The 21,254-nt window shown below is 44.7% G+C and overlaps 1 protein-coding gene across 4 annotated transcripts in view; it reads left to right on the top strand.

The window, feature by feature from the left end:
- Nucleotides 1-20,819, top strand: part of TLE1 (TLE family member 1, transcriptional corepressor) — a 91,391-nt gene extending 70,572 nt beyond the window's left edge. For all 4 annotated transcript variants that reach the window (XM_042963722.1, XM_042963723.1, XM_042963720.1 and 1 more), the window contains 6 exons: nt 11,307-11,556; nt 13,670-13,917; nt 17,360-17,507; nt 18,937-19,087; nt 20,009-20,085; nt 20,238-20,819. In XM_042963722.1, coding sequence (XP_042819656.1) covers nt 11,307-11,556; nt 13,670-13,917; nt 17,360-17,507; nt 18,937-19,087; nt 20,009-20,085; nt 20,238-20,345 — 982 coding nt within the window. In that variant the 3' untranslated portion in view covers nt 20,346-20,819. The remainder of the gene's footprint in view (nt 1-11,306; nt 11,557-13,669; nt 13,918-17,359; nt 17,508-18,936; nt 19,088-20,008; nt 20,086-20,237) is intronic.
- The last annotated feature ends 435 nt before the right edge of the window (nt 20,820-21,254 follow it).

Genomic DNA, 21,254 nt, shown 5'->3' with positions numbered 1-21,254 from the left:
AGGTGTCACCCTCTGAGAAATACCAATTGAAGTAATATTTGGGTAGGGTGATGGATGGCTGTCCGTGGACATTTAAGCAAGATCCACGTGTCAGACTCTGTGCTAGATGCTGGGCAGGCTCTAGGAAAGAGAATGTTCATCTTCCCTGCCTTTGGGGGCCTACTGATGTGGAAACATTAAAGGGACAAATGCTGTGATTACACTTGTGAGAGGTGCTGTGAAGGCAGAGCAGTGTAAAGAGTGACCACAGTTAGGACGGGAAGGGCTTCCTTGGGGTGAGGGAGATACACAGAAAGCTGAGGCTTGTGCAAGAGAAACAAGCCCACAGGGCAGAGAAAGTGGAAAAGGTGGGCCATTGTAGGTAGAGGGGACAGCCCATGACCTGTTCCTAGGGATTCATGTGCAAATGCATGGGTGCCTCCCGAGAGCGGGCAGTACAGCCAGAAGAGTTCAGTTGGGGCTGGAGGGACCTTCAAAGTGCCTCTAGCGTAAATGTCTACCCGTGCATCAAGTCACCTATATAGCCTCTCCAGGTGGCTGTGTGCCTCTGACCGAGCATGTCTAGTGACAGGGACTTGCGGGTGCCTGAAGGAAGCCATTTTCCCTGGCTCCGTCAAAATTGCTCCAGCCCTTGAGCTGAGATCTGTCTCCTTGGAACCTTTATCCATCAGTCCTGGTCCTTTTCTACCCCTGGAGACCACACAGTGCACCATTAATCCATCGTCCCCACAATAGCCCTTCAGATATTTGGAGACCACCAGCTTGCCATGAGGCTTCTCTTCTGGCTGAATATGTCCGTTGCTTCAGCCCTCTCTTGTGGGATGTGATTTCAGGTCCCCACACCATCTGCTCACTAAAATCTAACAGTCACCTCTCTCTTGTCCCCTCTTTCATAGATTTCATTGAGACCTGCTACATAGGCATGGGGGCCCCTATTGGAAGCTCACAGCTTAGTGATGGAGAGACTACATTAATCAAATAATCACAAAAATAAGTGCATAATCATAATTGAGAGAAGAGCTATGACTGAGAGGAACACTATCCCATCAAAGCATGTGACAGGCTGATCCTTTCTGAGAGGGTCAAGAAAGAGTGTTCTGAGCTGCTTTAACTCCATAGGGGCTGGACTTAAACCTCTAGGCTGAGGAACCTGTATATGCAAAGGCCCTGTGGCCTTACTTTTATTTTTTTTTAATCAAAGTGGAATAGAGCAAGGTAGGTGTCTTGTGTTGCCACTGTTCTGTACTTGTTGTTGGTGTCACAGTGATGTAAGATCTCAGTAGGGTTTCCCAGCCAACCTGGTCATTTTCCCTGTCTCCCTCACCCCCATAACAGTGTCTCCGAACTTCAGTTTGTTAAAGGCATCTTCCCCATTCTCTCTGACATCTGGCACAAACTGTAGCCTGTAATTCTTCCTTTTTTAAGTCACATTTTACCAATTTTATTCGTTAAAATCCCCACTTATTTCCTACTCACTTTTGTCAGTAAGATCCTAGGTGAGTGCGCCCCCTTTTTATTTTTTTAAATGTTTATTTATTTATTTTGAGAGAGATTGAAAGAGAGAGAAAGTGAGCACAGGCAGGGAACGGGCAGAGAGAGGGAGAGAGTCCCAAACAGATTCCATGCTCAGCAAAGAGCCTGAGGCAGGGCTTGATCCTACAACCCTGGGATCATGACCTGAGCTGAAACCACGAGTTGGACATTTAACTGATTGAGCCACCCAGGCACCCCAAGTTTTCCCCCTTTTAAAGTGCTTACCTGGTTAGGTCTTTTCTTGCTTCAGAGATCTTCAGGAGTTGCACATAAACTCATGATGGGGGACATTCAAGGCCCTTCTGGTAGTATTACCCCCACCTGCTTTTCTAGCCTCATGTCATGTGTTCCTTGCATCTTGTGCTTGGGATGAAAGAGATAACGTTCCATTCCCTGAAAGCCTTTCCTTTTTCTCTGGAGCAGTGACCCTTCTACCAGTCTTACCTCTTCCTGTGGGAATACTTCTTGTCCTTCCTGTCTAGCAACTTCTGTTGCGGCCTTAACTCGAAGCCTTCACTGGTGCCTTGTTAAATGTGAGCCCTCTCCAGGAGCACCTTGTAACATCTTGTGACATGTTGCACACCATGGCCTTGAGTTATCATCATGTGTGCATGTCATACTTGTACCTGCTTCTTCCCCAGTAGAATTGAAGCTTCTGAAGTCCCTCTGTCCCTCTGAGCTCATATACCCAGTAAACACATATTTGGTGCATTGAGTAGGTGGGAGATGAGTCCAGGATTGTGTAAGACTCTATGATTCATCCTTTCCAAAGGAGATTCACATTTTGCATTTTAGAGTTCAGCACTGTTGATTTATAAGAGGTAACCCCGACTGTGTTTTCAAACCCTTGAGGCGAGATTTAATTGGTATTATTTGGTCAGCTTTATGTGAACTCACTTTTAGTTTTAGGAAATGTGCTCCCCTGAGCTTTGTGGAGATCCCCGGTAAGAGAAATTCTCAAGGTTAGTCAGGTCAACATCTCTTTGCTATGCTTCCCACTGCACTACCCCCAGGACGTCATTTTGGCCCTGATGTACTGGCTTCCTCCCCATAAATACTTGGGAGCTGGGCTCTACCTGCCTCATGTAGTAGCACCTAGAGGTCAGTAATAACTCAGACTAATAATAGTTTGGCTTAAGATTCCAGCTTAGTTCCAAGTTCCTTCACCCTGTGTTTTAATGCTAGACATGTAATTGAGAAATCTTACACCCACTCGTTTAGTGTTTAAATAAATCTTTAAAGTACCTTTTTGGAGTTGGAGCCTAAAGAGGAAAGAAAATCTTAACTACATATGGGGTAAAATTGCCTCTTAGGAAAACATGTTTTGCAGCAGTGAATAGAGGCCATCCCTGCTGCTAGCCAAGGAGACATTTCCGTGGTCAGTCCCCCCTCCCTCCCCAACTCCGTTTTCCATTCTTGATCTTGCTTCTGGTTCCTCTGTTGACGATGTCTAGATGTCTAGAATCCACAACTGGCTTGTTTAGTGGATTTGAAAATTAATTCAGCCCTCTTTTTACTTGGCATGGTTTTTGGGTATTTTTTGTCTATTAAATGCTGAAAGTAACTTGCCTGTTTTGTGCCATATTATCACCATTGGGTTTTGGTTTATTTTACGTATTTATTTTATTTTTTTTTTAATTTTTTTTGTAACGTTTATTTATTTTTGAGACAGAAAGAGACAGAGCATGAACGGGGGAGGAACAGAGAGAGAGGGAGACACAGAATCTGAAACAGGCTCCAGGCTCTGAGCTGTCAGCACAGAGCCCGACGCGGGGCTCGAACTCACGGACCGCGAGATCATGACCCGAGCCGAAGTCGGCCGCTTAACCGACTGAGCCACCCAGGCGCCCCACGTATTTATTTTTAAAGTTTATTTATTTATTTGGAGAGAGAGAGCACGTAAGCATGCGTAAGCAGGGGGGAGGGACATAGAGAGAGAGAGAGAGAATTCCAAGCAGCCTCTGCACTGTCAGCAAGGAGCCCTTCATGGGGCTCCATCTCATGAACTCCCAGATCATGACCTTAGCCGAAATCAAGAGTCGGACACTTAACCAACAGAGCCACCCAGATGCCACATTTGGGTTTTGGTTTAATTTCTATTTTTATACTATTTGATCTTCTGGGATTGCAGAGTTAATTTCTTGAGAATCTGTTGAAATGTGAGGCCCTTTATTTTGATGTGTGTTATGTTTAGTTTCTAGACAGTTGTCCTCCCTGCACATATCTCCCTTCTCCCTCCTCACCTCCTCAGAAATGCCTTTCAGTTTATCAGATAGAAATGTAGTTTATTTCTTGCTCAGATAATGCTTCTTTGCCCATAGTAGTTGGTTCCTCTGCTAGACTTTTCAAATTCAGCTTAGAAATGACTGTATTTTAAACTTTTCTTTGTCTTATTTTTCATCCAGGAATCTCTCGGTTTGAATCTTTGCCCTGCATGGAAGCCTCGTTGCTCCCCTAACACATTTACACATTTTGAAACATTTAGTTGGTGGAAGAAGTAGGGCCTGGAATTCAGAATCATGAATGCTAACTTTGCTAGAGAATCTCCTAGTTTTATCAAGTAGCCAGTCTCCTGTTTTCTCTGTCTAGTGATTTTCCTTATCATGTCCATTCTAAGAAGTTCTGCATTTGCCTTTTCAAGAAACGAGAATGGCCATGTGTTAAAGTAAATAAGGAAACAGACAAAAAAAGGCTCTCATCTTAATGCTTTAAGTTCACACCGTGTAATTGAATTGTTAGCAAAGCCCTCCATTCATGTAGAAATGCTGTCTTCCAAATAGGGTACGAATTGTACCCTGATCTGCATATTTGCTGTTTGGGAGGAGGCCAGGAGGCCAAGCTGGAAAAATTCTGCATTTTATAGATGTTATGGGTGAGAGATGCAGACCCTAAGAAGAGTTAAAGATCCACCTTGTTATATTGGCGGTGAAGGAGATTTTAACATAAATAGATGAATTATATTCCCAAGGACCTGTTTTTTTTCCCCTGAAATCTTAGAATAATATGGCTCTGATTTCCTTATGACCTCACATTACAATCCCCCCAGTCACCACCTTCATTGCACTCATTCTTGAGGCTAAGAGTATCTCCACCATCATAAATTAATTATTCTCATCTACCTTAGAATGACCCACATGCTCCAGCCCTCAAAGCCTCCAGTGCCAGGACTCTATAATGAAATTGCACTGGTGGCATTGACATGAAGGTCTCTTTTGTGTAAGTTACATGTTTCTATCCTGATGGGCATGTGTTCTCCCCCTTCAGGGGAAGGTGTCCAAGGTAGTGCCAATGTGAAGCTAGGTCGAAGATTAAAAGTTCTACGTTTGTGGCAGGCCTTCCCTGGGTGTCCTGGACTTGGATCTTGGCTTTTCCATTTACTTTTTAAGTTTATTTATTTTGAGAGAGAGAGAGAGTGAGAGAGCACGCACGTGCTTGTGTGCACAAGTGGGGGAGGGCAGAGAGGGAAGGAGAGAGAATCCCCACTCTGTCAGCAGAGAGCCTGACTCGCGGCTCAAACCCATGAACTATGCAATCATGACCTGAGCTGAAACCAAGCATTGGACACTCAACCAACTGAGCCACCCAGGTGCCCCTACTTAAAGCTATGCTTTTCAGTGGCCAGACACAGGATTGCGCTTTTTTGCATGTGACCTATGGCAGCTTCTGCCATGTCTTGCTTTGGAAGGAAGGGTCCTGCATCCACTGGGCTCTGCTGACTTAGGGAAGGGCCATGGACTTTACTCCGTTACTATAGTTGCTTTCATTGTTCTTTGTTTTGGTCCAGAATACCTCTCTAGGGACCACTTTTCCCCTCCCCAGGAATGTTGATAGCATCTCCCAGCGACATTTGGTACGACTACTGGAAAATTCTTAGGGAAGGTTGGTTGGCATAACCCAAGTGGCTAGAAGACCCTCCTCCACTTTCTTGTAGCTTTCTCTCCTTGCCAGAGCGACCTCTCGTGCCTCAGTTTAATAAGTGATTAGGGTAGCGATAAATGACCTGGGGAATTGAGATTCATGTACTGAGTGCCAGCTGTATGCGAGCTGGCAAAGTCCACTGAGAAAAACAATGAATGAGAAGTGTCAACACGTGCAGTGGTCCACAGTTCTGATACGTGCCATAGTTGAGATTTACAGGAAGAGCTAGGACCCTGGAAAAGAACCCTCCTGCCTGCAGAAGTTGTGGCCCACCGAGGAGGAGAGAGAACAAGTGCCCGAGCACGTCGGAGGGAGGCGGTGCTATTCTAAGCAGGAGGGAACAGTTTGTGCACAACTCAGAGATGTGACGGCATATGATATTTTAGGGGACTGGCCCATCATTCCACATGGCAGGGAATTTAGGATACAGGACAGTCATGTGAACTGAGGCCCAGTGACACTAAACCTGGTAATACAGCAAGAGAGTCCCCGCTGAGAGCGCCAAGTCCACAGGCAGCAAGGTCTTGGCCACAGCCATTACCTCCGGGGTCCATGGTTCTCCATCACTGTTGACCGGATCATGCTGCTGTTCCTATTTCCAGCAAACCAGCAACTCTGTAAACACCTGTTTTCCTTTGGTCTCAGAACACAGCATAGTTTTATTAGCAGGAGTCTGTCTGCTAGGAAAAAACCTGCTTCTCCAAAACACAGTCTTGTTTTCTAGCCTGCCACTCCCTGTGAGGATTCCCAGTGGGGACTCTGAGTTTGAGTTCCCGCACCTCTGCTGTGTGTCCAATAAAGGAAGAGTCATCCGCTCTGGAAGAGTTTGATTTTATTCCGTTTTTACATTTGTGCTGTCCAGGGGGCTTTATTCTTTTCAGTTCTCCCGACTAGATCACAGGATTAGGCCCTCATCAACAGGTGTTTGTTCAGAAAGCTGGGTTGAGGGGGGTGCTCAGTTCTGTGCAGGTGGGTGGCCCCAGCAGTGTGGCCTCTAACAAGAGCACCAGGGACTTATTCTTTCCACTTCACAGTTTGCCCCAGTCCTAGCTAAACATTTTCCTCTCCTCTTTGCCAAATACTGTCTCCCCATTCTTGTCCTTAGGGATTTATGGATTTCCTGGTTTTCTTTGCCTAGTCACTGCTGTATGCTTTCTCGACTCCCATCCGCACCTTCCTCCCATTGTGCATTCCTGGCTCGTACACTTGTCCACTGATAAAAGAGCCCTTGATGGAGCATACCCTCACTTTCCTCTTTTTAATACCAATGCTCCCATTTTCTGAAGGCCCCTGCAGGTGTGGAGTGTGGTGTTCGATGTTTTATGGTTTTGTAGCTCCTTTCATCCTTATAGCAATCCTTGCAACCCTTCTGTTTTGTTAACTATCTTGTGGATCAGGAATGGACACATTATAGGCTGCAGATAGTTAGGCTGGTAAGGACGACCACAGTTAGTGAGGTCAGCGAGCCAGGCATTTCCTGTATATTTAACAGTAGAGTCAGGGCTCTCGACTTGGCTGTGGACTCAGTCTACTTGATCATGGGTCAGGAGCCCTCTTGACTTTTTCTTGAATAAACAAATAAATCTCACCTTTATCTTAAAATTGAGATATATACATAAGGGTGCCTGGGTGGCTTAGTTGGTTAAGCATCCAAACTCAGGTCATAATCTCATTGTTCATGGGTTTGAGCCCTGAGTTGGGCTCCATGCTGACAGCGTGGAGCCTGCTTGGGATTCTCTCTGTCTCCCTCTCTCTCATCCCTTCCCCCGCTCGTGCTCTCTCTCAAAATAAATACATAAACTTAAAAAAAAAAAACTACAAAATATTAAAATTGAGATATACCTATAGAAGAGTGCATGAATCATATGTGTATAGCTCAGTGACTTTTCACCAGGGACACTGACAAAGCCCCTCTCACGTTCCTTGCAGTAGCTGTGGGGAGTCACCACTCTGGATTAATATTACAGATGAATTCTGCCTGTATTTGAAACTCTATAAATCCAGTCATTCCATGTACATTCTTTGGTGGCTGGCCTCTTTCTGAATTCAGGCTTGCGAGGTATTTATTAAATCCTCACTCTCTATAAATTCCCCTTCCTGGTTGATTTTACTTTTCCTGGTTCTTCAATAAGTAGGAAATCTAAGTTTCCTTCTGGGAAGTCTTTAACGTTGCCATGATATGCCATCAATGTGGCCTTTTCTCAACAAGATTCTTGTTCTTCCTGTAGGTGAATAACTAATTCCAGGCTCTCATTTGCTCCCCTCATTTTTCCTTCCAGTTGATCCCTCTTTGAGACCTATCAGCCCTTTGCATCGGTCTGGTTTGTTCATTTGATTAGGCTTTCCAGCACAGCGGGCAGCACCAGCTTCCTGCAAGGCCCCCTGTGACTGATGTATTAACATCCATATGGGTTTCTCCTGGGACCAAGCAGTGTTTACAGCTTCTGGCTGCAGTTCACTACTCTGTGAATCCATTTTAAATTGCCTCAGTATGATATCACAGCCCACCTGTGTGGTTTAAAGAAGGGTACACCTGGGAGAGAGGCGGGTATCTTCCAAAAATGAATGTACAGCTCTCTGTCTACACTTTGTGCATCGATTTTAATCTGGATCATTTAACTCTATAATAAGTGGGCTTCCAGTTGAAACAAGGTAAAATTGTCTTCCCCTAAAAATCTAGAAATGCTATAATGGTGCCTGATGGAAAGTTTGCCCACCTGGGGGCACCCACCTTGATTTATGGCAGACCAAGAAACTAACCTTCACACAGCGCCATTATTCTCACAGCATAGAAAGCTTTAAGAGGCAAGTTCTCTCCCCACGTCAGCCATTGTTCTAACCAAATACGTTCAGTTCAATTGTTTTATGAAAACGCTCTGGTCATTTCTCTAAGCTTCACCTGGCTGTTTGTTATTTTCAGACTCAACTCATGGTACCTGATGTCTGGGTCACACAACTTACTACTGGACCTTGAAGAATTCTTCCAGAACATGAATAGAGTTAATCTCCAGTTCTTGTGGTCCTGTCTTCAGGGCAATACAGTGAATGTTATTTGATTCCAACCCCAAATATCTTGTAATAAATAGCATAGGTTCAATTAACTACAGTGTGCTTGTATTAGAATTAGAATATCACGTGGGCTTGATGTGTTACTAAGGACACCAAAGGATACCGTTGGGTAAAAAACAGGGAATTTAGTCGTGTGGTGTTGTAAGGGCTTGGAGCTGTAGTTGTTTTGTATGCATATTTATTTTCTAGGACATTCTGTAGGGCTCCCATTATGTGTGCTCAATTATTCAAATTAAGAGTAATGTTAAGGATTTGGTTCATCTAGCCATTTAAGATTAGTTACTGGAACCAGTCTGTCAGGAAATAACATATATCTAAGATTGTGTTGTTTGGTTTGGGGTCAAGGCAGTTCTTTTTCAAGCCTTCCACGTATATGATATTTTGCGTTCATAAAGAAAATAATAGCCTAATTTTCTTCTCAAGCTTAGGGAATTATGTGGGTTTTATGTGCAGGCATGTTGGAAACCTAATAACCTTGTATCAGTTTTCAATTTTGTGCGTGCTAAGTTATTTTACAAAATTTGAGTGAACGTTTAAATGAAAATTTGAGTTCTGTGGTAATACCCATGGTCTTTAGATCTGTAAAGGGAATGTAAGGTGCCAATGACAAGTTCCAGAAAGTGCCCCAGACTTATCCCAGAGGGTTATGGAAACTCTACATCCTTTATTTATTATATATGCAGACCTATAGAAAAGGCTTAATGTTGAACTTCTAGACTGCCTAGTGATGTTTCAGATAAGAAGAAAGTGAATGTAGTGGTCTCTTCAAAAGTGTCATGTGCATAATTCCATCTGCTTGGATGCTGGGGGCGGGTATTAGCACTTCTGTACCTTCCACCTTCTTTTTTTTTAATGTTTATTTCTTTTTTTGAGAGAGAGAGAGAGAGCACGAGAGGGGTAGGGGCAGAGAGAGGGAGATACAGAATTCGAAGCAGACTCCAGGGTCTGAGCTTGTCAGTACAGAGCCCGATGCAGGGCTCGAACCCACGAACCATGAGATCATGACCTGAGCTGAAGTTGGACGCTTAACTGAGCCACCCAGGTGCCCCTGCATTTTCCACCTTCTAAAGTGTCTTTTCTTTGTGCATGTTTTATATCTGTAATATATTATTGCTTGGAGTTTAAATCATTAGATCACAAAACATAAAATATGCCTTAAGATTTTGAGGTGGAAATAAATATGTACTGGGATTAGGTTTGTATTTTACAGGAGAGGAAAACAATAGCTTAAGCAACATGAAGGTTTATTTCTCTCTCCCATAAAAGATACTGGCTGTCAGTAGCCTAGGTCAGGTCTCACAGCCCCACAGTGTCACAGGGCCTCTGCATCCTATCTTTGTGTTCTACTTCCTTCCGCAATTGATTTCCATCTTCAGAGTCACCTTGAAGGTGACCCCAAAAGGCTGGCTGAGCAAGGCATCTTGCTCATAGTTGAGGCAGTGGAAGGAGGAAGAAAAGAGGACAGGAATCCTGATCTTCCTCACTTAAAAAATTTTTTTTTCTTTTAATTAATCGCCTTTGTTTTTTAGAGCAGTTTTAGGTTCATAGCAAAATTGAGCCAAAAGTACAGAGAGCTTCTGGATCCCCTGGCGTCCCTCTCTTTGAAGTTATGAACCACATGTCCCCAGCAGCGCATGTATGTTGAGCATGTACCTCTTACTGCTGAAAACGTGGCATACCTAGCCAAAGGGAAGCTGGGGAGGGTACCAAAGAGTACTTTGCTGCCTTAGATAAAACTGGGGTTCGTGGCCAAGGTAGGGAGATTGTTGAGGAGAAAACTTGAAATCTGTCATAAAGTTGGAGTGCCTGGGTGGCTCAGTTGGTTAGGCCACCAACTTCGGCTCAGGTCATGATCTCACGGTTCGTGGGTTCTAGCCCCGTGTCGAGCTCTGTGCTGACAGCTCAGAGCCTGGAGCCTACTTCAGATTCTCTGTCTCTCTCTCTGTCTCTCTCTCTCTCTCTCTCTGCCCCAGCCTCCCCCAAAATAAAAATATACATCAAAAAAAAAATCTATCATAAAGCCAATCTTTTATTGGGGCACCTGGGTGGCTCAGTCAATTGAGCATCTGACTTCGGCTCAGGTCATGACCTTGTGGTTTGTGGGTTCGAGCCCTGCGCCGGGCTCCCTGCTGTCAGTGCAGAGCCTGCTTCAGATCCTCTGTCCCCCTGTCTCTCTGCCCCTCCTCTGCTCACGCTCTGTCTCAAAAATAGATAAACATTAAAAAAAAGAGAGAATCTTTTATTATTTTTTCTTGATTATGCAAAAGAGTAACTTCAAGCCTGAAACTGGTACGTTTAGAACTGTTTTCATATGTTAGTGTTGGAATAGAGTGTTTACTGTGTGAAATTATTATGAGTTCTTGAGGGCTTCATCTGAAGCATAAAAAATAATCATTTAAAATTATGGTAAGAAATCATACAATTATACAGGGGTGTTGGGAAGGAGGTATTTTATGTTAATTAGGAAGCGTAGTTAGCGTCGTAGATGGGATTTGAAGGGATGCTTTCTGGAATGGTTAGGCACAATTGAGAAATTTCTAAATATTTAAAAAATACAGTTTAATATACGTACACCCTAGACTTCTGCTATTATGTATTTTAAATTTGTTCCTTCGGTAAATACTTCAGCTTCTGTTGATTTCAGAGAATCATGAGGAGAATCGTTCTTTCCTCTTCTTCCTCACAGAGACTGCTGAGGTGATGACTAACTGCTTTATGATCCGTGTTTTCTCTGTCTCCTCTCCTGTCTCTCTCTCTCTCTCTCTAACTGTTCCCTTCCCCAAAAGTGCATACTCCTTCCACGTCACCGCGGACGGTCAGATGCAGCCCGTCCCTTTCCCCCCCGACGCCCTCATCGGACCCGGCATCCCCCGCCACGCGCGCCAGATCAACACCCTGAACCACGGGGAGGTGGTGTGCGCGGTGACCATCAGCAACCCCACGAGACACGTGTACACGGGCGGGAAGGGCTGCGTCAAGGTCTGGGACATCAGCCACCCCGGCAACAAGAGCCCCGTGTCTCAGCTCGACTGTCTGGTGAGCGAACAGGAACTGGTGCACAAGGGTAATGTCTCCCTGGAGACTCAATAAGGAAATAGCTGTTTGGGCCTGGGTTTTATTCCCATTATGAGGAAATGGAAGCCCTTTCTGTTTCCTGCGTTAGCTATTTAGCCCCTGCACCACCACCACCCTGCCCGAAATGTGAAGGTTTCATTTGTTGCTGTTTCAGTGGTTAAATCCCAGAGTTGATGGATTTCTTTCACAAAATATTTTACAGTGGTTTACAGAAGCTGTCCTTGTTTGAACGTGTACTCAGAAGGGGGTTTCCCATTGAACTAGGCCTGGACTCTGAGCCCTGCGGTCCACTTAACTTGTGATTTCCCTACAGCCTTTGCATAAATATTGAATAGTAAACATTTCATAATGTGGCATAAAAACCGTTCTGAACAGGGCCTGTGTTTTCAGGGAGACCTGGGAGGGCTGGCTGGGTTTTATTACCTTAACTTCGGGAAAGGTTAATAGATCACACTGCAAGGAAACAGGGTGGCCATCCGCAAAACTGGAACGGTGAGAACGCTTTCCCAAGGCACCCGAAGCCACCTCCTCCCAGAGTATGAGAATGCCATTTTGCATTTTTCAGGACCCATACGCCATGTTGGGACATGTTCTCTTCTCTGAACTGTAACCCCAGAATTTACAGACCACGTACCATTGGCCCTAAGCAGACTAAAGGCCACCTTGCCCCTGATGTGGTGTTTGCTTGCACTTCGCCGTGATGGGTGGAACAGTTCACCCACTGCGTGCCTAGTGACTGGTGAGGATTCCAGAGACAGTGTTCAGAAAGAAGAACGGTGTTTTTGAGATACAAAAGCCTTTTTTGGAGTAGTTATTGATTTATTTTATTTTCAATTTTATTTTTTAATGTTTATATTTTTGAGAGAGAGAGAGACAGAGTGCAAGTGGGGGAGAGGCAGAGAGAGAGGGAGACAGAATCTGAAGCAGGCTCCAGGCTCCGAGCTGTCAGCAGAGCTTGACATGGGACTTGAACCCATGAACCGAGAGATCGTGGCCTGAGCTAAAGTCAGACACTTAACCATCTGAGCCACCCAGGCGCCCCATTGATTTATTTTTTAATCAGATAACTTTATTTTTATTTTAATGTTTATTCATGAGAGAGCAAGCGCAAGCGGGGGCGGGGGGGGCAGAGAGAGGGAGACACAGGATCTGAAGCAGGCTCTGCGAATCGGATGTGAGGCTAGAACTCACAAACTATGAGATCGTGACCTGAGCTGAAGTCCGATGCTCAACTGACTAAACCACCAGGCTCCCCAAATCAAATAACTTTAAAAAATCTCCATTAATGAAATTGAAACACGCTGAAACATAGCCGGACATTCTAAAATAGTAGGAGTGTTTTGTAATGTTCATCGTCTCTTTTGAAATTTATGAATGATAGGTCAAAGCATAGTGAAAACTTCAGCTCGGTCTATTTGGGTTGAAGAATAGCAATTACTTCTTTCAGGGAGGGGAGGGTTATTTTAGGTCTCACCTTACTTTTTTGATGTGTGTTGCTTTCGATAGGAAGATGCCATCTTTTATCGATTTCTTTGGACTGAGAGGCTTGAATATGGTAGCAGCCATGTTATCGCTTGAGAAAGCAGCTCTGTTAAATTCTTAATAAGGATCCACATGACTAGTGCAAGCCTTAGGTAGAGATTTAACAGTAACGAAAATCAAAACCTAGGCAGTAGGTCTGCAGTTTCCAAATAGTAAATAATGGAGGGTGATGAGGTCGGACATTTATAAGCTAGCTTTGAAAAGTGGTTTCTTCATAGAGGGGTACATGTACACCTATCTTGCATCCACTGATCATTTCAGTTCTTTCTACTCAGCAGGAAACTGGACGTCGGGAACAGTTCTATCCAAATGTTTGCACATGCCCGAGCAAGCCCAGGAGTTTGTTTTATTTACCGTTTCAAAGGGAACAGTTACAACTCGATCCCAATTTTTACAACAGAACTCTTGCTTTATTAAATAGTGTCCATGAAATACTATTTTTCAAGTCAAAAGCCAAGATAGCAGTTAGAGAACATGGTATTGTTAGTGCTGGCTAATGCATCATAGCAATTGAATTACATTTATTTCACAGAACAGAGATAACTACATCCGTTCCTGCAAATTGCTCCCTGATGGTTGCACCCTCATCGTGGGAGGGGAAGCCAGCACTCTGTCCATCTGGGACCTGGCGGCTCCGACCCCGCGCATCAAGGCGGAGCTGACGTCCTCGGCCCCTGCGTGCTACGCCCTGGCCATCAGCCCCGACTCCAAGGTCTGCTTCTCGTGCTGCAGTGACGGCAACATCGCGGTCTGGGACCTGCACAACCAGACGCTGGTGAGGTGAGCAGACATGGTTGTCTATGGTGGGGGTTCCCTCCTTAGCTACCTGGGCCTGAAGGCCTCCTGTCCCCTCTGTTTCTCTGGCTGCACCCAGGCTCTCGGCCCATGTTCAGAGCCTCTTGTGTGCCAGGCTGGGAGTTCCAGGTATTGGGAGTATGAAGACAAAACTGTGGCAGTTGCCCTCTGGGGGGTTTACAGTCTGGCTGCTATGCTCAGTGTCCCCCACAATTTATATTTACCTCCCTTATGTCCCCATTCTTCAGCCACTTACAGATGCCAGACCTGTCCAAAAAGTATTCCTGATTTTTGCCAAGGGGCAGCACGTGCACCATGGATTACCTGGCAGTATCAAGGGTCCTTAATACTCGATGTTTTTGGCTTTGGCTAGAACTTTGTGCAAACAGGAGCCGAGTGATAAAGGAGAACAGAAAACCAACAAAAGGACATGAGAAGAGGAGATTCCATGAACTTTACTCGCAAAATGATTTTATTTATTTTTTTCTAAATGTTTATTCAGTTTTGAGAGAGAGAGCGTGAGCAGGGGAGAGGCAGAGAGAGAGGGAGACAGAGAAGCTGGCTCTGCCCTGACAGCAGACAGCTCAACGTGGGGCTCAAAACCACGAACCGTGAGATCATGACCTGAGCCAAAGTCTGACGTTTAACTGACTGAGCCACCCAGGTGCTCCCACAAAAATTATATTAAAGTATACATGTTTCTCAGTAACTAAATCAGCCCTTTCCAGGGGTTACTCCACCCAGGAATGGGCCTGGCTTCCTGGAATCATTCCTCTGAACTGTTGACAGCTGCAGTCCTGCCATCTCTGTGTCTCTCCTCGGCTCTGGCCACCTCATTCCCTCTGCCGAAGTCGAAGTCCACACTTACAGCAAAGTCTTTGTGAAGGGAAGCGCTAGCTAAACATCCCAGGGAAAACCTGTCATCATTTGCTTTTTTGTTTTCTATTTCATCTTCACTCGGAAATGGTCTTTGTTGATATTGTGATTTTAGGCGTGTAGATTATTTAGCAGGGCTCTTCTCATGCTTTGGGCCCAAGTGCCACAGTGAAGGGGACAGACTTTAGGAGTCATTATAGCAGCTTCGTCTCCCTTCAGACCTCTTCTGTAGAAATCCAGTGTCACCAAACCAGGCTCTGTCCCTGCGTACGGGTGGCACTCTGGTAGTAATTTTTCCCTTGTAGGGCACTGGGCAACTCAGAATGAGCAAAATTGACAAACGTAGCTGGAGCTGACAGCCACTTCAGATTTTTTTAGCCTAGCAAGTGTTTGTTGTTTTTCTTTTCTTCTTCTTCTTTTTTAAGTTTATTTAGTTTGAGAGAGAGAGAGAGCGTGCAGGGGAGGGGCAGAGAGAGATGGAGAGAGAGAATCCCAAACAGGCTCCACACTGCCAGCACAGAGCCTGATGCAGGGCTGAAACCCACGAACCATGAGATCATGACCTGAGCCAAATCCAAGAGCCAGAAGCTGAATGACTGAGCCACCTAGGTGCCCCTCTTCCTCTTCTTTTTTTGAAAAAAATCTTAATAAATAGCACTTTCAAAATTTTAATTCTAAGTGCTTTTTAAACACTAATCCTTTTAATCCTCATAATGTCTGCATTGTAATTATCCTAATTTTATAGATGCGGAACCCGAGGTACAGAGAAGGTAAAAGTCAGCTTGTCTGCTCACACATTCGGGCGTGGGGGAGATGTGATGGGGTGCAGGCGTGCTGCTCTCCTGTCTGTGCCCTGAACCCCTGCTCTGTGCCGGCTCCCGGGAGTAAGCACCTGCTGGATACAATGGGGTAGTGCTTTACAAATGTCTTGCTCAGTGTGGGCTGACCACATGCAGCTAGTGGCTACTCTGTGTGAGAGGGTAGCACAGAGTCTGCTGAGCATCTCAGTATCTACTGAGACCCACCACAGCCTGGACAGTCCTGGTATCTGCCTTCTAGGAGGCTGAGGTAGTGCTGCGATGTGCGGACAGGGGGGTGGAGGAGCCACCACCAAGCACCTGAAGTCAGAAGAGAACAGCATTTGTAGTCAAGGCGAGAAAGTATTTTATGACCTCTAGAGGATGCAGAGGGAGGTCACTGGGTTTCCAGAGCAGTTTGATGGAAAGAAGAGCAAATCAGCTTTCAAAAGCTGCATCTGGGACTGGCGTGACCCGCGGGGGAGTCTTGGAGGCAAGCTGGGGTGGTTGGGGGAACGTGTGTGTGCATGGGACAGGGGTGGGGGCAGAGAACTAAGATGGACATTCGGAATAGCTTTTGGAGGAACAATTTTTGAAATGATAGCTCTCACCTTGTCTCAGAATTCACAGCAAGTGGTGCTTTTGTCTTATCTTCCATGCTCTTTAAATTCCAAGCCCAGTTTAAAAGTTTGGAGATCTGTGGGAAAAAGAATAAGGGGGGGAAGGGCACCTAGAGGAAGGACAGACATAGAAACCTTCCTCTGAGTGTTGGAATTCCCAAGCCACTCGAATGCATCCCGCCTAGTTCACCATAGTGATTGGGCCTGTTCTGGTCACTTCCCTGCCGGTTCCCTGTTGGCATGCAAAACCAGGTCCGGGACCCACAGATCACCAACCCTGCGGTAGCTCACTTTTGCCTACCCCTCAGCAAACCCTGCTTTGGCCTGGCAAAGCATCTGTGCTCAGTGAGTCCCTGTTGGTTGATTGGTTTTGGTAGTGTTTTCCAAAGCACAAGGTTTCCCTTTCAGAGAACAAGCATGTGCTCAGCTTCCAGGCAGGGTCCTGCAGAGGTGCCCACGGGGCCGCCTCAGCAATTAGCTCTGACTCTGTTCAGCGCCCCTAAGTCAGGAGGCCAGCATGACCCTTTGTCTCTGGGAGTCCAGATTTCCTAATGCAGGGCTCTTTCTAATACAGAAAGCAAGGTTGAGTAAATACGTGAGCTCATGCTTTGTTGGCATGAAGGGCATTGCTGTGTTGATTCACTCATGGAAAAGGAGTGCTTCTGGACCCTGAGCTTATAATGTAGTGATGGAGGCCTACCTCTTTCCTTACAGAATACACGTGGGATTTTGTGTGTTTGTCCTTTTTCTTTTCTTTTCTTTTCTTTCTTTTCTTTTTTTTCTTTTAACACTCAAACACTTTTTCCAGACCTGGGAGGAATTTTCCCTTCCAGACGGATTTGTAAGAAGAGCTGTAAGAGTGTATTTAGCTTCTCCCGTATGATGACCTAAAGTGGCATTCCATTTCTTTAACGCTTGGATTGCGAAAAAAGAAAATCCACGAGTGCTGTTTCCTCCTCGGGGTGGGGGATGTTAGTTTGATCTTGCACATCAGAAGACACTGAGGAGATCACACACACACACACACACACACACACACACACACACACACACTGAGTCCAAAACTAACAACACAACAGTGTTTACCTTGAGCTCTGGCAGGAAATCATTATTCAATCTGGTTTGTTTTATCAGGCAATTCCAGGGCCACACAGATGGGGCCAGCTGTATTGACATTTCTAATGATGGCACCAAGCTCTGGACGGGCGGCCTGGACAACACGGTCAGGTCCTGGGACCTGCGCGAAGGGCGGCAGCTACAGCAGCATGACTTCACCTCACAGGTGACGGGCTTTTCCCCACCAGGAATCTCTGTGTGGGGCGTCCTGCTCCCTCCCTTCACATCTCATGGTAATAACAACTGGGCCAACGGACCAGGCTTAAATTTGAGATACTGATTAAAAACAACAACCCACAGACAAGCAGAACCCCTGAAATGCTTAGAGTGGTTTCTAAAACCCTACTGGTTAAGACCTGCTAGTTGTTTACTTCTACAGGAGTTCATTGAAGGAATTTGTTCAGTGAAGAATAGACGGTTGGACCTGTTGTACATGTTCCCACCATCTAATGTGGGGGTGAGAGAAGATTATTTGATTCACATATAAATAGAGCTTGAAAAATATGCAGGGTTATTATAAGGAGTAGAGAACAATCACAACAGCTCTGGAGTTAATTCATTTCCCTTGCATCAGGGAGCTTAAAAAAGACAGCAGTATCTCACTGGAGGCCCATTTTATTATTCAACCCTTAGAAAATGGACTCAATGGCTGACTAGATTTATGGAAGTTTGAAGTGATATAAAATGGCAACTTTATGGCTTGTGAAGACTATCTGGATGTGGAGTATCTGAATCTGAATCTAGACCTGCTTTGGGAAAGACATTGCCTTGTTAAGTGCCTTCTGTTGGTAGAATTGTTCTTTTGATTACGACTTGTTTACAAGCATGTGTTTTACTAAATTTCATGTCCCTGTTAATCTTTTGTTGAGTTTCTTATAGTCTTCCTCATTCCAGTCTTTTTCCAAATATATGGAGGGTACTATTTTTGGTCTGCCTTTTTTTTTTAAAGCTTCTTAAAATGCCCATCACCCAGCTTTATAGTTTCTAACCCATGACCAGTCTGGTCTCATGTATCATCCCTGCCTCCAAACACTGGATTATTTTAAATATTGGGGGTTTTTTTTAAGTTTATTTTTATTATTCATTTTGAGAGAGAGAGTGCAAGTGGGGCAGAGAGAGAGAAGGAGAGAGACAGAATCCGCACTGAGGGTGCAGAGCCCGATGCGGGGCTCAAACTCATGAACCATGAGATCATGACCTGAGCTGAAATCAAGAGTCAGACACTTAACTGACTGAGCCACTGAGGCACCCCTGCACTGGATTATTTTAAAGTAAATCTCAGACACTATCTGCAAGTGTTTCAGTTAGTATCTGCAAAAGACAGGGACCACTTTAAAATGCCATATACACAAATGCCATTATTATTAAGAATAATTTCTTAATCACATGTGATAAGTGTTCCAAGTTTTCCGATTGTTTCATAAAGGTTTTCCACACTCGGCTTGTCTGGGTTCCGTCTCTTGTGCTGTGGACTATGCTACAATCTGGAGTTTGCTGATTACATCCCCCTCTTCTTGCTATTTTCCCCATTTCTTGTTTATCACTTCTCAGTTCATTGGGCAAAATCACTAGTGAGCCTGTTCTGCTTCCTACAGATATTCTCCCTTGGATACTGCCCAACTGGGGAGTGGCTGGCCGTGGGCATGGAGAGTAGCAATGTGGAAGTTCTTCACGTAAACAAACCCGACAAGTACCAGCTGCATCTCCATGAGAGCTGTGTGCTGTCCCTCAAATTTGCTTATTGTGGTGAGTTTAGCGGAAAGGAAACGGGAGGACACCGATGGCCTCAATGGAAAATACTTCTAAAAAAAAAATTACAGTAGAGATCATGTCTGGAAAAAATGTTCTCTGAGCAGCTGGATGCAATCATTCTATTGTCTTAATATGTCCCTCAGAGCATAGTGATGTCCGTTTCGGCCTGTTTTCGTAATGGGAGAAAGGTCAGCAGGTGATGCAGTTGCCTAATATGATGTTTTGACACAGATTTTTTTTTTTTCTTTTTTTTTTTTAGCGGGGGAGTCTGAGGCAGAGGTGGAGGACAAGTAGTTACCACTCTGAAGGGGGGCAGGATTTATAGAAGCCTGGGGCAGCCACGTTGGAAGTCATTATGGACTGAGGAGGAGAGGGAAGTAGGGTCAGAGAAGAGAATATTTTTAGCTCCCCCCAGACCATTATACTCTGCAGTGAAGATGAAGAAGTTCACGTAGGGTCAAATATTTGTTCTCAGGATGGATGGAGAGATGTGTAGCCATTAGTCACTGAGCCCATTCTATGTGCCATGCGTCATGTCTGGCATTTTACTTAAGTTCATCATTTATTCCTTCCTAGTCCCATTTCATCAAGAGGAGACTGACTGAAAGAACAGCAGCTTCACTGATTCACTATTTGAGGACCCGCTGTGTGCTGGGTGTGATGCTACCCGAAGCGTATCCTTCTAGTGGCTAATGGGGCTGACACGGTCCCTGCCACTGCTTTGACAAAACCCAAGACCACAGATGGTTCATAGTGGAGCCCAGATTCAAAACCTGCTCTCTCAAGTTCTAGCCTAACCCGTTGGACATGATAGTTCGTGATTAGAAATGCGTGGAGTTCAGTTAAGTCCAGGTTGCTAATAGTATAGCAGGAATTTTAATATTGTTGAACTACATGTTCCTTTGCTAATTCTAGGTAAATGGTTTGTGAGTACTGGCAAAGACAACCTCCTCAATGCTTGGCGGACCCCCTACGGAGCTAGTATATTCCAGGTAAGTCAGCTCTCCTTACCAAGAATGACAATTTGATCACGGCATTCGCCGTGACTCCAGGAGCGAAGGTGCCTTCAGAAGCCTGGGGGGGGAGCAGGGCCCCTGAGTATCTCTATTCACATTAAACGTGAGCCTGTTGTTTTCTCTTCCAGTCCAAAGAGTCCTCGTCCGTGCTTAGCTGTGACATCTCTGTGGATGATAAGTACATAGTCACTGGCTCAGGGGACAAGAAGGCTACAGTCTACGAAGTCATCTACTGAAAACATTATGTGGTTTCACATTTATAGTTGAATTGGGCCAAAATGTTTTGAATTTGTAGAAATAGAAAAGTTGTAATTTTAAAAGGAAAAAAAAACAACATGAAAACCTATTTCCAAACTTTGACACAAAACTACTTTGAGTCTATAAAGAGGAGGCGACGAGTCCATCAACTGAAGGTCACCTATCTACCTAGACCAAATGGAGCACCGAAGCAAAGTGGGCAGAGGGGCCAAGGGGTAGGCAGAGCCTGTTTTGTTTTTTTTTCTTTCTGTGTGATCTGCCGAGATTACCTTTCTGTTCCTTGCAGTTCCCCTCAATGTTCTGTGCTTGGTAGAGCAGTGGTGTCTCCAATGAACTTGTTTCTTGGTTTTGCATCTTGTGAAATGTTTTTTTGTATTTTTGTTGAAGGTTAAACATTTGTATAAATTGTAAATATATTTGGTTTATTACAGTAAAGGCTTTAGTACCAATAAGTGGTTTTCCTTTTCCTTCTTTGTTATTTTTAATCAAAGCTTTGGGATCATTGATGGGGGTTTTATAAGCAAAGTTCACACATTTGCAGAAGAAGTTTAAAATGAATGCACCTCTTAATTTATAAATATATTTGGACGTCGCCTTGCATCACACTGGAACCTAATCAACACGCCTGAGTTATGGGGAACTCAAGACTAGGAATCCTCAGTAATTGAAGGTTTACTAATGGCAGTTTTATCTGGGAAGCTAAAGTGACTTCATCAGGATTCATGTTTTTGCTAAGATACTCTTGTGATTGGAGGTCACAGATTAAAGCTCTCCTTTTTCTTGGCGAATCCTTGGGAGACAGAACATTGTCTTCTGAATGAAAGCCCAGCATCTTCAAATTTTTATTTTCTCCCTTGGCAAGCATCACATCTCATGACATGTGGGTG

This window comes from Panthera tigris, chromosome D4 (genome assembly GCF_018350195.1).
Source record: "Panthera tigris isolate Pti1 chromosome D4, P.tigris_Pti1_mat1.1, whole genome shotgun sequence".
Taxonomy (NCBI): domain Eukaryota; kingdom Metazoa; phylum Chordata; class Mammalia; order Carnivora; family Felidae; genus Panthera; species Panthera tigris.
Note: the sequence above shows the minus strand (reverse complement) of the source record. Positions and strands in the feature narration are given on the sequence as shown.